General features: G+C 38.8%; 1 protein-coding gene across 1 annotated transcript in view; it reads left to right on the top strand.

Moving 5' to 3' along the window:
* Positions 1 to 13,625: 13,625 nt before the first annotated feature.
* The window catches only part of sh3bp5b (SH3-domain binding protein 5b (BTK-associated)), a 30,253-nt gene continuing 27,006 nt past the window's right edge, over positions 13,626 to 16,872 (top strand). Inside the window, exons 1-2 of the mRNA XM_040030598.1 lie at positions 13,626 to 14,016; positions 15,057 to 15,119. Of these exons, the coding sequence (XP_039886532.1) occupies positions 13,939 to 14,016; positions 15,057 to 15,119 (141 nt within the window). The 5' untranslated portion in view covers positions 13,626 to 13,938. The remainder of the gene's footprint in view (positions 14,017 to 15,056; positions 15,120 to 16,872) is intronic.

The following is a 16,872-nucleotide window of genomic DNA, read 5'->3' as shown; positions in this document are numbered from 1 at the left end:
ACCAGATAAATCAGGGAGCGCTGAGGCTAAACCACAGTATTTCCCCATCAATAGCCAATCACAATTATTTTCCTGTTTTCATGTGTCTAATATATACTTTAATGAATTATGAATTGTACTTTGCTTCTGCATGTGCAGACTGCCTGACTTCTGCAGAGAAGTCCACTGCTACGCAAGTCGAATCTTTAACTGCCCGACAATAAAATATAAATTGTCTCCTGAAATTCTCTCAGTAAAAAAGAACTCCACACAGGTAACCACGGGAGGAGTACTGAAGGGCATGAGCACATCTGTAAATAACACGTTTTGGATTATTCTTGCACCATGGATCAAGAGAACACTGTACGGGAATCAGGAGTTTTGCCTTAAAGGAAACTGCACCGTTTGGAACACTTTTTGCTTTGCACTGTTTATTCTATCACTGTAAATAAATTCACTGTTGCTAACCATGAAAGGCCTATGTTAGTGTCCTGTTCTTAATTAAACATGACAGATGAGGCTTTGTGTTTTATGTCATTATTTATTTTATTTTATGTCATTATTTATCCTTGCATCTTTGTAATGAGTAACTTCAGAGTTTCTCCTTTAAATCTGAATGAAGCCAGAGATATGAGGAAGCGAGTCAGTGTGTATGAATTCATCAAACTGAAGAGTATAAATGTGCTAATGGTCCAAGAAACACACAGACTGTTTAATTGAGACAGACTGGAGGGAATGGGAGGGAGAAAGGATTTTGAGTCATTTAAACACAGCCGGTGGTGGAGTGGCGCTCCTTTTTTCAAAAAACTTCCTACCAGAGTCCTGTGAATTTCAGGAGGCGGAAAGGGCAGAATAATGGTGGTGAAGGCAAAGTATGGTGTGTTTAAAAATGTATTTGTGGATGCTTTACATACAGGATGAGAAAGGGTTCTTTTTTTTCTTTTTTTGAAGATGCTTGTAGCTAATGGAGAGGGAAATCAAGAAAGACAAGGAGCTGGGGGAGCCTCTAACCTTAAAGGAAGTTCAAACTGCTTTACAAAGTATGCAAGGAGGAGTATACAGCTCGTGTAAACTGTAAGTATACAGTGAAGGAGTACAAATACCTGGGTGTTCACCTTAATAATAAACTGGACTGGTCCACGAAGACAAATGCAGTCTACAAAAAAGGGTCTAAGTTGCTCTGTCCTGGACTGTCCGCTGAAGTCCAAAGAGCAGGTTGGGGTGGAGAGGATGTTGTCTAAGCTAACATCCATCATGGACAACCCCTCCCACCCCCTGCATGAGACAGTAAGAGCTCTGAGCAGCTCGTTCAGCAGTGGACTTTTACACCCACAGTGTAGGAAGGAGCGCTACCGCAGGTCAATCTTACCAGCAGCTGTCAGACTATAACACAGTGCAACATTTTTTTGGTTATCTTACTCATCAGCTTGTTTGTTCACTGTACATTTGACCAGAATTATTCACATCACATCACATCCTGTTTATGACAGTTAAAATAAATAACATTCATATAAGAAATCAAATTGTCTCGCATAAACTGTATATTGTGTTAAATAGGCCTATACTACTTTACTTTAATGTCAGTCATAAGGGTGATACTTTAATAGACATATATTTTATGAGGTGGTACTCATTGTAAAAAAAAGTTTGAGAACCACTGTTCTAGTCTATAATTTGATTGGCAAGCTTCAGCCTTCTGTGCATCATACAATCCTTTCTCAATTATTATTATTTATTTATTTTGTGTCTACAAGTTTTAGCCCACACCTAGACAACAATCACACATTCGCACATTCACATGCGTGCTTGTAGCTCAAATTGCACACCTGTACTGATTATACTATGATTTGGAAAATAGTAAACAGTAAACTGTTTTACCTCAGGCACACAGCTATGAAATGATTTCTCTGCCTATTTGGATGAGCTCCCATCTCTGCTAACATGTTCAAACTGCCCCACTGACATCCTGAAATATGTACGAAACTCCAGATCAAACCCTGGTGCTGTCTTCTCGTGAGAATTAGATGAACATAGAATCTCAGTTTCATTCTTTTCTTATTTAGTAACATCAGGACTAGCTCATCATCTCCTCATGTCAACTTCATTTTTTTCACAATCATATGTACGTATGTACGTTACACGGTGATTTCAGATGCATAAAATTCTGAATATCGTGTCGGTTTTATGCAGTGCCTTCAGTGTTTAGTACTCTTTAGACATAAATTATTTTTTTTTTACTTTTATCAAAATCTTATGGACTTTGGAAAGAGTACAGCAAAAATGTAGACCTAATGTAGAGGGGGGGAAGTGATGAGGCACGAAAATGAAATGTAAAGAATTTATTAGACAAAAATCTCTGAAAGGGAGAAAAGCAAAATACAGGGTGGGCCATTTATATGGATACACCGTAATAAATTGGGAATGGTTGTTGATATTAAAGTCCTGTTTGTGGCACATTAGTATATGTGAGGGGGCAAACTCCTCAAGATGGGTGGTGACCATGGTGGCCATTTAGAAGTCGGCCATCTTGGATACAACTTTTGTTTTTTCAATAGGAAGAGGGCCATGTGACACATCAAACTTATAGGTAATGTCACAAGAAAAACAATGGTGTGCTTGGTTTCAACTTTTAAAAAAAAAACTTTTTTTTTATGTAGTCTCTGGTGTGCTATTCACTGTTATCTCCTGAAATGTCTTATATCAGCTGTCCAACACTCCATCTGATGTTTTATGGCTAATAATTAGGATCATTATAGGACCCTGATGCTATAAAAATCTGTTTATGCTTTGATTAAGTCGAAGATCAATTGCTGTCTGCGTACAGAGTTGTCTTCCCACGCGTGTATTCATTAAAATCATCGTTTGACTTCACCCGGCCGGATCAGTGTGGTTATTCTTCAATCACCTCTTGTACCCTTCCTCAATATTGAACTCTTAACAGGCTGTTCTCAAATCTAAGCGAATGAAGCTTCCTAACTACAGTTGTTCCAAAACAGAAACTGGTGAGTGAAGTCAGATGTGCTGTAAAAGTTTGGATTGGCTTCATATTTTTATGACAGGTGGTGTAATACATTGCAAAACATTCCTATTGATGCAATGTAATTATCAACACTTTTTCTTATCTTTAACCACAAAATAATTTATGTGTGCTTTTCAAGTATTTGTATAATATTGGGTTATGCATTTTATAAGTAAAGAGTTGTACTGACTGCATGTGACCACTAGATGAGAGTGTTTGTTTGTTTTTTATATTTACTGAAGCCTTGTTTTGGCTGCATGTCAATAAAATACATTTTGATGACAAAGCTGGAACTAAAACTTTGTTAACATGTTATTGCTGTGCGTCAAATCATCAGAAAATCATTCACTATGAATCATTTAATCTTTTAAAATGCCCTAAACATGGCAAAATAAGTTTGTTTCACCTCAAATTGTACTGTAATTTTGGATAAAACACATAATTCCAAAATATCTGTAACACCCTAAGAATCTGTTCTATTTAAAATGCTGTCTCCTATGTCACACAAAATTACTGTCTTGTAGTTTTGGTGCTATCTGTTTTACTTTCATGAGCCGGTGCAAATGATTTAAATTTATTCAGAGGCAGAGAGAATCTATTTGTCCCAGAAATACATGGCATTTTCTAGTGTCTGTAGTTGTAGACTGTGGAATGAAGATAAAACTGAAACTGATGTCTAAAACTGGTTGAATAAAGAACTGCTGTTTATAGTTTTGAACCAACAAAGGCTTGAAATACTAAATGCAAATTTTCAGAGCATACTGCATGAGTGACAATTTGTGAGCTGTCCTTGAAAAGCGGAGCACATCCCACTTCCTCATCCTGATAGGAAGTCAAATAGATGCGGCCAAAGAGGTTATCCTCTTATCAAGGTCAGCATCCATGTATGCCCCCTATGCTGTTATGTAATATGCTGAGCAGTAAACACACTCATTGTGCCAGTATGTAATGCCTAACCTTCTTTATTAGTCACATTGACAGGTGGGAATAAAAGACAAATACATAACCTGTGCCATTTTCAGCACAGCTAAAAGGCCAACAGAGTCCCAAACCACAAAGACACTGCCACCATTGATTAACTGTTTCAAATCAAAGATACATGAATATGAAGCTAATTACAGAATATAACACCAGCCAGAAATCTAAGCTGCAAAGGATGATCTGTCATTTGTCACAGCTCAGCTCGTAGACTGAAACAAAAGAGAGGAATCAGACAAGGTGACAACTTAAAATTACAAACCATAATTAAAGAGAACTTGTTTGTCAACAGGTCAGTAGTGTACAGTAAAGCATATATATATATATATTTGTAGAAACAAAAATATCTCCAGAAATCATGCCATAGCTAAGCTGGTCTAAGTCAAAAAGTTGGTAGCAATGTCAGGACATGGAGCAATGGAGGGGGGAGACTGAGGAGAGGAAGCTTTTATAGCCAAGTTCACTGGGCCCCAGGGTAGCGCAAGCAGAACAAAGTACAACACAACACAAAATCCCAAACAGAGACCTCTAGTGCCATTGAGTTGTTACAAACAGGTGTCTTTGTCTCTCTTATTCTTCTCTCATCTCTTTGCCTCTATTACATCAAACCTCAACTGCATTTCTATGAAAATAAATAGCTACACCTAGTTTGGTAATAGAAACTGACCTCTTAACTGAATGTAACTTGCTCTGCAACCTTCTAACAATAGCAGGGCGTTATATTTTAATAACAGGTGATCTGGTGCAAGTAAAGTAGTGTAAAGTTGGAGGTACAGATACTAGCCTGCATATCCTGACCTTTTCTATAAGTTTAGGCAGCAGGAATCTCCATATAGACATGTACTGTACTACAGTGTTTTTACTTATAGTCAAGATGTAATATAAATAACCTGCTAGTCTTTTTTTTTCTTTTGATTTCCACTTAAAACATATCAGCTAAATAAATGGATGCAAATAAATAAATGCTTTGAAAGTTTTGAAATATAAAAGGTCATTCACTTCTTGTTCTGTATCACCCTAAACGTCAACTGCACCTCTACCAAGATGAACAACAAAGTCATGCCCATTCCTGATAATCAGAATCAGAATCAGAATCAGAAAGGGTTTTATTGCCAAATGTTGGGCAGGTTTACAACATTAGGAAATTGCTGCGGTGCTTCAGTGCAAACATACTGTCATAAATTACGCTTAAATAGACATGAAAATAAAAATAAGAATAAGAATTAAAAGTGCTAAGTAGATAGATATATACATGATATATACTGTACATGAGTGCAGGTGGTGATCAGTGCCAAACATGGAATGATGCAGTGAACACAGCGTAGGGTCATGTGTTAGTGGTGGGAACAGTCATACGGTTATTGTTCATGAGTCCAACAGCAGAGGAGAAGAAACTGTTCTTATGGCGAGAGGTTCTGGTGCGAATGGACCGGAGCCTCCTGCCTGAGGGGAGCAGGTCAAACAGACTGTGTCCAGGGTGAGAAGGGTCAGCTGAGATCCTGGAAGTGTACAGGTCACGCAGAGATGGGAGTCTGCAGCCAATCACCTTCTCAGCAGAGCGCACAACACGCTGCAGTCTCTGTTTGTCCCTGATAGTGGCTCCAGCGTACCACACGGTGATGGAGGAGGTGAGGATGGACTCGATGATTGCAGTGTAGAATTGCATCATCGTCCGTGTTGGCAGGTTGAATTTCTTCAGCTGCCTCAGGAAGTACATCCTCTGCTGGGCTTTCTTGATGACGGAGGTGATGGTGGGCTCCCACTTCAGGTCCTGGGTGATGGTGGTACCCAGGAAGCGGAATGAGTCCACAGAGGTGATGGGGGTGTCAGTCAGGATGATGGGGGGGAGTGGGGCTGTGTGCTTCCTGAAGTCCACAATAATCTCCACTGTCTTCAGCACCAGGTTGTTGTGGCTGCACCAGGACACCAGACGTTCAACCTCCCTCCTGTAGGCAGACTCATCCCCGTCCGAGATGAGTCCAATAACGGTGGTGTCATCTGCAAACTTGATTAGCTTGACAGACTGGTGGGTGGAGGTGCAGCAGTTGGGCTACAGCAACTGTCTTCCTAACTGACTGTTTGACTTGCTCTGCAACCTTCTAAAAATACAACAGAATTATTCTATAGGGTGCCTAGCAGAGGGTTCAGTTTAACCAGTCACGGGAGTAGAATGGAACAGTGTTCACAGGTGCACAGGTACTCTGACTTCCTTACAGAGTCCACAGACATGCATGTGCTAGGTTAATTAACAATCATAAATTTTCAGTAGGTGTTGAAGGTGAGCATGGACATCCTGTCTGTCTCACTGTGTAAGGCTGGCAGGCTGGCAGAGTGTACCCTGCCTATTGTTCTGTGACAGCCAGGAAAGACTTGAGCATCCCCCAGCCCTGAATTGGATAAGTGATGGATGGATGGATGGATGGATGATCATAGGGTTCTGATCAGTGTGAAAATTCTTCTCTAGTAACCAGTGCTAGGTATACAGATGTGAATTTCAGAATTCATCTGTCATTCAGCTTTTTATTTTCACAAATTGTCAGATAATTTTTATACCAGTTTTTTAAGGAAAATATTCAGTAGTCTATTTGTCACAACACAATCATTTCTTCACCATTTGTTTTAAATAATTAAGAAGTGAAAGAAAATAACTGAGCAGGAGGATATTTTAGAACGAAATAAAGTCAGGTTTCTACAGCATTTTTCTTCAGGAGCCGACACTCTAATCTGAGCTACTTAAACAAGCACTTCATGACAGTCCACTTAAATAAAGTTAAACAGATACAATCTGTTTCTCTTCTGCTGTGAATGCAACAACTGTCTCACTGACACAGCAAAAAGCCCATTGTTAACTTGACCTCCAGTTAAGCCATTTAGCTGACACTCTTAACCAATGTTAGTTGCAGTGAGAGGAAGGACTGGGTGGAATTTTATTTCTTAGATTACCAGAATTCCAAGCCACAAACCTGAAAGTAAAAATCAGAAAGAAATCCAGATAAAACGTCAGAAGTAAACAAAGCAAAGAATGTTTTCTCAGACGAGGATTATGTGTTCTCGATCAACCTCGACCTGTCTTGACAAGTCCGCATAAGGCCTGGAATATTCTACATATCTGGAAAATTACACAACAGCACCATAAACAGAAAGCTCCTTGTTACTTTTCCTTCTTTTCTTATATGACTTACCAGATTAACAAGCACAATGACCCAGTGAATGAAGCAGTGATAATGTTGTTGTTATTGTTATATAATAATGTATAATCACACCTTAAGAATATCCACACATATTCTGTCATTTATATCACTTCGGAAAACATCAAATGCCCTTGGCCCACATGCGTCTCTGTTTGGATGATGCTAAACTAGATTGTAACTTACTGATAAAGGTTTTGGGTAGATAGGCAAATTCTACAACAATTCGATAAAGAGACGTTTTACATGGATAATGATGCCTCTGGATACAAATTCCACATTTCTTTACAAATTTCCCTACTGAAGGCGGATTTTTCTGTCTGGCACAAGTCATATATCATAGTGACAGTAAGCTAATAGCCATACAATCACACGGAGGTCAGTAAGCCTAGGTTGTGACCTAGGTTACAGTGAGAGGACACTGTAGTCTGCTTCTTCCTCTTTATAAGGGTTTGACATATCCTGTTATTCAGACAAATCACCAGCTCCCAAAGAGAGACAAAACATGCTGATACGACTGGATATCCTTCAGCGCCCACAGGACAAAGGGATGTCTTTCAGCCAGGAAAGTTGGACTGCGGTCCTGAAGGGAGTGGTGAGAGTATGTCTGAATAAAGATGTGTGTCACTGTACAAAACCTGCACCTTGACCTTCAGTGTTACTGATAAAATACATGAGGACATCCGGTCCACTATTTGGGAGCTATGACAGAACCGTCAACAGCTTTGATTGGCTAGATTCACTCTAAATTTATAGTCAGAGTAAAATTAACACTTTGACTTATTTATCAATATCAGAGTTTGAGACATGCTTGGTTGGCATTGTTTAATATTGATAAAACCATGTAATGGTTTGACTGGAAATGTTTTTGCTTAATAATAAAATAATGATGTTGTTCCAGTAATGTATATGTGATAATACCCAAATAACTGTGTATCTGTCCTTTTGTATGCTTTTGTACAGTTATGGTTATATAACCACTTGACAGCTCCATTCACTTGCATTTTGAAGTCAATTAATGTGCTCAAAATGACAATACATACTAAACATGGACATACATGATTGCTAGTATTATTAGCAGTGCTGATTCTTAAAATCTATTTTTAGATTTTGATTTTCTATAGTTATTACAAGAGTATTGCTATCAAAAACTACTCCGACTACAATAACTGAGGAATGGAAAATCTTATACTTTTGAAGAAATGTTTAAGCACTTCTACCTTTCCTACCTTATTATTTTATTTTTAATATTTGAAATGTTTGTCCAGTGTCAAAATGGCATATTCACAGGCTCACTTGAGACTGCAGACATTATCTATTTAACTATGTATGTATATGTGTTCCAAATCTAAATGTTGGACTGTAAAATAAGGGTTGAAAATGTAAACATATGGAGTGAAAAACACTTTTTAAATCCATATTTTCAAGTATGGTTCTTGTATTGGTTTGTACAGTGAATCGGTTGATTTTCTATACTAAGCTGGAGCCATCTTTCCTTTGAATACAAACATACATGTTTGACTTTGAAAGTCCTTGGGAATGACTCAATCATACAAGAGGACAGAGGGATGCTTTTATCTAAAGTGCCTTTTACCATCATGAATACATCTCATTTATTATGAGTGAAGGTTATGTGATATAAAATGTATCATGAGTGGAAGGTCATCAGCTTATTAAAGCCTCGATGATAAACAGATGTATTATTTCAGTCTTGATATATGCGTCTCCATCACATAAACTCAATGAGAAGGTTCCTGGGAAAGTGATTTGAGTTCTTTTTCTTTTTTCTTTCCTTTTTCTGATCAGTTGATTTTGTCCTTCTGAGCTTCTTCATCAGCCTTAACCCTTGAGGCAAGTAAACACATTGAGTATAATGAAACCTGTATAATACCACCTCAGGCCACTGTCCTTTAAATCTTTCAGTGCATTCTTCTCTCACAAATACTAGGAATGACAACAAAGATGTGAAGTGTGATGCCAGTACATGAAAAGAATGTCTGTCTCTGTAACAAACCTTGTTTACTTTTACAGCTCTGAAATTCTTTGATATGACTTTTGTGGTCACTTGTATGCAGAAGGTTGTCGTGTTTCTTGGTGTTTTTAGTTTGAGGTTTAACTTGCAGTGTTCACCAAGGCTGTCAAATTAGCATTTAATTATGCCACTATGCTCAGGAAAATGGAGTTAGCTTAATACTGAAAAAGTAGTATTTATTAATTTATGTCATTTGAGTTTATACATTTATACACTACCAAATTCCTTGGATCTTTCTTTTCAGCGTCCTCGTGTTTTGAACCTTGGGTTGTGTCCACTCCAGTCATTCTGACACTTGAGTATTTTGTCAACGTTTTCTGTTGTTGCTTTCTTTTTTATCTCAGTCATACTAATACAGTACTTGTGTGCACGACTGCAGTACCCCAAACATTAGCACATATGCTGCTGCTACGCTTTTCATTCTATGCTCTGTGCTTTGTGGACATCTACTTAATGTGACGTGTGGCTCTGATTTTATTCCATCCGCATAAGTGGTTTAGTGCAGCACTCTTCTTGTGTTATCTGTCAAAAAAATGGATGGAATGAGTTCTATTGGCTTATTTTTGACCATACCTCAAATTTCTATTGAGTAAAAGTTATTGTACAATAATTTTCTTTATAAATGTATCACCCAGCTTTGCCACCTTGGTCAGCAGATGCCAAGCCTCCTATCTGCCACCACACCAGTGTCCCATAATGAGTCCATGACGATGCCAGCCCAACTGCCGCCGTGCTTCTGCTAAGTCTTCAGAGAACTGGCCACTTGCCATGCTCTTCCACCACCAGGTGCTGGAAAAGCCTCCAGTGGGGTTACATGCCCTTCATTAAGCCCTACCAAGCCCCAATTTCAGCCACCATTTCACCGCCATAGCTGGCCACCTGTTCTGCCTCTCCATCATTAGCCACCACCTCAGCACCTTGGCCATTTGAGAAGCTCCGCCTTCACAGCCGTCCTCCTACTAAGCCTCCAGAGAGATTTCACCTTCACTGGGCTTTTCTGTGGCCGTCAGAATTGTTCCACCTTATCCACCGGGCCACCTAAGTGTTGCCTTCTTTGTCATTGCTCTTCTGTTCTATCCCCAGTGCTCGCAACCTTTGTTTTAACCCCAGATCGGTCTCCCTGTCTCCCCTCTCCAGCAAATCCTACAATTTCTAACATCAGCTGTGACAGTGAGCCTTGCAATGTGTGCATTTCCAGAGCACCACTAGGGCACTTTGGCAGGTATTTACATGTCTGTAGACCAATTTAGTCAACATGATTACATCATACCTGTGCAAGATATAGTTATGAAACCTTATTGTATTGGCAAATTAAATGAAGGCCAAGTCTGATGATATTGATGTAGTTGCCAGTGTGAGTCCATTGGACCTACTCTAGTTTTCTTTCGGACATCATTTTACTGGGAAATTAGGCTTTTTTTTCCTCACAAAGACTGTAACCGATGAACTCACAGTTGTGCAACAGGAACAAGTCTGAGCATGGGGTTGACAAGCCAGAGAGACAGTAAGCTTTCACATCCATAAGCCAACAGACATGTTTCTGTCAAACTGAAAATTATTCTGTGCATCTACAGTATGAAGACATTACATGAAAAGGTCAAGGCCACTCAATAAGACAGCCAAAGAGGGGATGTTTACAAATTGGGAAACAGCTTTCATGCGTCAGCTGGACAGTAAAGTTTCTGCTTTTAATCTAATTGGGACAAAATGCTGTTTGTGTACACAGTAGGGACAAAGTTTTTCAATGTCACTACACATTATTCAATTCAATATTTAGTCTGTTTGGCATATCAGATATGACATTAAAGTCTTTGATACTTTTCCACAGAACTATATTTTACGTTTTTAAACCCAGACTTATAATTAAGTCTATGTCTATAATCATATTACCGGTACATGATGTTTCTTAGTATTTTATTTTTTAACTAAATGAAATGACTTTTATATTGAACTTTTTGTGGCCAGTGGTGTGGATTAAGGAGAGTTACAACAGAATTGCTTGTATCATGAAGAAATGTCAGTTAGTGAGGTTAATAATAACAAATTTCCAAGAATAGAAAATATTGAGGGATTCATCTTTATGCCAATAACCCGGAAATGTGTGTAAAACACAAACAAGAGACACACAAGATGCCCTTTCAGTGCAAAGGGCAGCGCCTGTCACACAGGGAAGGCAATGTGGATCATGCTGTTTTACAGTGAGATAGCATTATATATTAAGGTAGCACATTTTGGAATTTAGATAAAAACACAATCACATAACAATATCATACTATATAACTGAATGAAAAAACTCTGTGACCTCTGTGAATAAAGCAGTAACATTTTTATAGCAATAGCTTTCAATCCTTTTTCCACATGAGGTTCTCTTAAACTAATGTTAAAATATATCAGTAAGAAAAATAGATAATAACACAACTGACCTTAATAAGAACATTATTGAGCCTGTGATCCAAGCTGTGGCTCCCTCTATAGCTATTGTGTTGGCTAATGGCTGTAACATTAACTAGTGCTGTAAAAGGCTGGCTACTTGGAGCAGGTATAGCAACCACTCAGCAAAAAAAAAAACCCATTAAAACCACTGACAGGTTCAGATGAATGACACTGTTTATTTCATTGCATTAGATTATGGAATGCTTTGCTGAATAACCTTGAATCCTGGCATTATGCTGGTTTGACTTTTCCATCTAAAGCAGTTGTGGACCATTAACTTTCCCAAGTGGGCACAGCTTATTGTTGCCACAATAGTTCCAGTTTCTCATGCTGCTCCTTGGGAAAATTAATCATCCACTGCTGATCTAAACAATGCTGAAATCCAGGTACATCACTCTATGACAAAGGCACTCCCCAGTGGCAGCAGCCTCCTCCAGCAGGATATCAAGCATCTGTGGGATCCTCTGGAACAAGCCAAAGACCTGCCATACTGCCACAACATTGAGATACCAGGCACCACAGGACAACACAAATGTGTAAACCAAGGCAGACCTACGCATAAGGACTGTGGTTTTAAATTCATGCATACTGCATGTTTTATATATGTGCTTATTTGCCTATGGAAAAGTCAGGGTCCAAGTGAACTACTGATTCATCCTCCACTAACATGATGATTTTAAGGATCCAACAAAGTCCAACAGTACATCATTTTCTCAACTGTTATCCAGTTCAAAGTTGCAGGGGGCTAGAGCCAATCCCAACAAATATAGGGCAATATCCTAAAGGTATACAGGTACTGTATTTTTATGTACTACTCTATAAGTTCCACACTTTTACACCCATTTTCTTAATGGGCTTCTCCTTTTGCCAGGCAAACATGGTAAATAAGAATGCAGTCTTAGTAATTTAGTGCAAGGATTGTAGGTATGCAACCTATGCTAATATGATTGGCTAAAGTCCTCCAAAAAGCCAGCACTGCATAGCCGGCACATAGGTAGAATGCTTTGATGGAAAGGGAGTGATAGCAGAGCTCACAACTATTAGAAAGAAGCACGGACGAGGGATTCAGTGGACAGTTTTCATTATATTTAACACTGTATACTTTCACCACCAAGCATTTTTGGTTTTTCTGACTTCATTGTTTTTCTATGGCAAGGGCTAAGCTACTGTGTCCGTGTGTGGTTTGCCAGCCGCACAATAGCAGAGAGAAAAGCTCTCCAGAGGGTCATCACCACTGTCCATAACGTAACTGAATGGCCTCTCCCCTCCCTGGAAGATCTTTACATTTCCTACTGCCTTAAATAAAAGCCTTGCAAGTCCAGGGTTGGATGGATTCTAAAAGATCCATCCTACCCTGGACACTCTCTGTTTGAACTGTTGCCCTTAGGCACATGTTTCAGGTTTTCAGGTTTTCAGGTTTTAAAAATATCTTTCATCCAAAAGATGCTTTTTTTTGTTAAAAGAATGAACTGTGCTAGTATGCCCATAGAATGTTAAATGTCTCTAATGTGTGGTATACATACATGCATGTACACTGTTTAAGACATTTAAGCCTTTATCAGGCCTTTTCACTTTGCATCCAATTTTGATTTAATGATGATTTTGATGTGTAATGACAATAAAGATATTATTATTATTATTATTGTTGTTGTTGTTGTTGTTACTATTTTACCTTTACCTGGATAAATAATGGCCACACTAACTAACTGAACCACTTGGTGGTACAAACTAGTTACATGAACGTACGGCTAGGCCCATATTTATGGAGTGCCAGGACATATTAAGCTTTAGTTGTTATCTCCTTAACACAGCACATGTTTTGAAGTCATAGCAAGTGTTTCTTCGCATTTTCTTATTTTCTGAAACATGTTTGTATATGGGAATATAGAAAGAGCATTTAATTTAACTAAGATTTGCTTTTTGTTTTAAATAAATATATATTCATAAGCGTTCTGAGCGTTTAAAAGCCATCACGTTTCACCGCTGTATGGCACCAATAGCCCTCCCATACTCGGAGGGGGCGTTCCCGTTTGTGTCAGCTCTCGGGTCAGTCAGCAGCGGTCTCCGTGTGCAGGCACTGCTGAACGGGGAAAGACGCTACTGCTCGGCCGGGCTGATACCACCCGAGATGTTCCTCCTCGAAAAGCCGAGCTTTTAAAACCGATTTTTTTTTAAGTCAGCGGTTTGAAGTAAGGGCGGCGAGTCCAGCTCTCGGTGACCGGCTGAGAGAGACAGATGAGTCTGCGGTGTCTCCGCTTGTAGTGAGCTCTGTCTTTGTTTGGCTGTGGTGTCTCTTATTAAGCTCCGATATGGACCATTTAGAGAAGGAGCACAGGTCCGACGACGAGGCTGATTATGAAGACGAGGAGGTGGACCCCAGAATCCAGGTGATTAACCTTTACTTTTAAAGCATTAAGCGTGTTTTATTAATCGGTAAGGGTTCGTTGTTTTCCAGACAGCAGTATGTCTGTCTCCAAACCGCTGTAGCAGCTAACAGCGAAGTCCTAGCATGATTCAGCCCCTGGATTTTCTTAGTAATTTAATTTTTGTTGTAAATACAAGGTAACACTGTTAGTATTGTCTTCTGTGTTGGTTGTGTGCAGATTGTAGTAGCTCCACTAATACTGGATGAAAGTATTATGTTCAAAAAGCTAGTCCAGTTAATTTACTGGCAAGTCAAAATTTAAATGGTAGAAGCCAGTAATATGAGTAAAAATGTACTTTGGTATTTTAATATCAGGCTTTAAAAGTAATTTAATAAGTTGTTTAATCTAGAAAAAGTAAACCTAAAAAAATGTAATGAATAATGATTAAATAAATGTTTGCTTGGTCAGTCCAAGCTTTCTAAAAAAATGCAATTTACCAAAGAACCCAGAGATGTCTGGTAATAAGTATATGACACTCCTGTTTGAATCGATGAATAGTAGTATTTGGGTTTATTTGTCGAAGATCATTTCACAGGATAACATGCAAACACCAGCACGAAAAAGTTATTCATGTTGCCTCCTGTAGGGGCTATAGTTAGCATTTTCTTTAGAGTGGTTTTTCTTTGGGTCCTGCGAGGAATACAGATTTCTTAATTTGTATCTCCAAATACTCAAATTTCTGGAATCAGAATTTGAATTTAAGGAAGATATTTGATATCAGTGGACCATTGACAGTTTAACACTGCACTCTTTTCTGCACCTTTTATGAGGGAAAATATATTTAGTGTAATGTACAATTCACAGTTCCAGTGGTTTTATTATTATTTTTTTAAAGCACATTAACATTTTAAAAGCCATAGTTTACATTCCCTTCTTCCCCATGTTCACATAATTCTTTCCAGATGTTGCTAGTTTTTCTCTCCCATAGTTTTAGGTGTTGTGTTACATTATTATCTCCTCCTCCTTTTTGCTTCATCACTTTGTCCTCATCTCTCTTCCAGGGGGAGCTGGAGAAACTCAACCAGTCCACTGTCGACATCAACAGATGTGAGACGGAGCTTGAGGTCAGTTATTTGGTGCACACAGTGTTATGTGCATTGAATGTGTTTGTGTTTTTCCTTTCCTTTCCTTGTGTTGTTTTGAAGGCTTCAGAATATAGATACAGTTGGACCTTTCCTTTTTGAAGGCCAAATTTCATATAAAGTTCAGATTTTATTCCATGTCAGCAGGTTTCTACCTACAAACTAACTTGTTACTTTTTTGTGTGAGACACTGACTTGGTGTGTTATATTACAATAAACTCATTTAAGCCTTAAAAACATTTTGCTGACAGCTGTATCCAAATCAATTTACAAAGATCAAGCATGTGAGCTTCAAAGTCTTGGCAAACCACCTCTATATAAAACAGTTTGACTGTTGTGGAGCTATAAGCCCGTGATGACCAAAACAGAAGGAATGTGCTGCAGAGACACGACTCTCACTTGGGCCATCAAAAACCATTTAACTTGGTGAACTGATCTTTGATCCCATTAAAGCACAGAAGCAGCTGATGCCTTGCATTTATATAGTTCAGCAACATTGTGTGCATTTTTATGGGGCTGAAAGTCCAAATCTGTGTTGCACTGCACAAGTTGACAGTTCTACATGGGGTTAATCGGGGCACTCTTTTTTTTTTTTTTTTTTTTTTTTTGCAGCACAGAATATAGTTGCTCAAATAAGACAAGAATATTTTGCACATCAATGCAGCTTATGATGCTCCACTGGTAAATATAAGCAACAATAATACGAAACTTAAATTATCCATTCACCCCAGCTGTGCACACTCAGCTTCAGAACTTCCCAAAGAAATCCATCCTTTTGTTTATGTCAGCAGCGGGGACATTGTCTTCTTATTTGAATAAAGGTTTCTGTTGTTGCTACACTAAGCAGTGTGGTATCATACTGCTTTTGTTTTGCTTAAAGAGGCTTTTGATTTGAAACGTTGATGCTGCTGATGAGTAAAATAAAGAGGTTGGAGTAGTACCGATCCCAGTGTTGTGAAAAAGAAAATGTATCTTCACAGCAGTGACGCAAATGATATTTAATTTAGCAGATAACCACAAGTTGCTGACACACCGCCTTAAGCATGAATGTATTGAAGCTGAAGTGCGTCACAGTGTCAGCATCCGAGCCCTGAGAGAGAGGACAGACACTCTGCACCTCAGTCTGCATCAGCATCAGTAAAAAAAGTTCCTTCCAATAAAAGCTGAAAAGAAGTACTTCTTTGACATTTTTAATTCAAGACAATTCTGTTTTATTTAGATGGCTCTAAATCACATTAATAGTCACTTCAGGGTGCTTTATACTGTAAGGTAAAGACCCTACAGTATTAGAGAAAACCCCAACATCAGATGATCTCCTATGAGCAAGCTCTAGGTGACAGTGGTAAGGGAAAACTCCCTTTAATAGGAAGAAACCTTTAACAGAACAAGACTCAGACATGGGCAGCCATCTGTCCTGACCAGTTGGTTGTTAGGGGAAAGAAGAGAAAACGGAGAGCATAGGGAGACAGCAAAACACAGCTTATGGGAGAGAGACACAATTTAATGACATGCCTCATGTAAACATCAGGGAACATCAGAGGAGGGAAAAGAGATGAATGGAGAAGAAAAGTTTAGTGTGTCACAGAAAATCCCCCAGCAGTCTGAGCAGCTGGATCAGGGTCACCTGACTTTCTAATCATTATTAGAAAGGAAAGTCTAACTTTAAAAGTAAAAAGGGTTTCTGTCTTCTGAATCCAAACTGGGAGCTGTTTCCACAGAAATTATCTCATGTTGA

This window comes from Simochromis diagramma, unplaced genomic scaffold, assembly GCF_900408965.1.
Source record: "Simochromis diagramma unplaced genomic scaffold, fSimDia1.1 OVJJ01000361.1, whole genome shotgun sequence".
Classification (NCBI taxonomy): Eukaryota; Metazoa; Chordata; class Actinopteri; order Cichliformes; family Cichlidae; genus Simochromis; species Simochromis diagramma.
The sequence above is the reverse complement of the archived record's forward strand: the minus strand, read 5'-3'. Positions and strand labels throughout refer to the sequence as shown.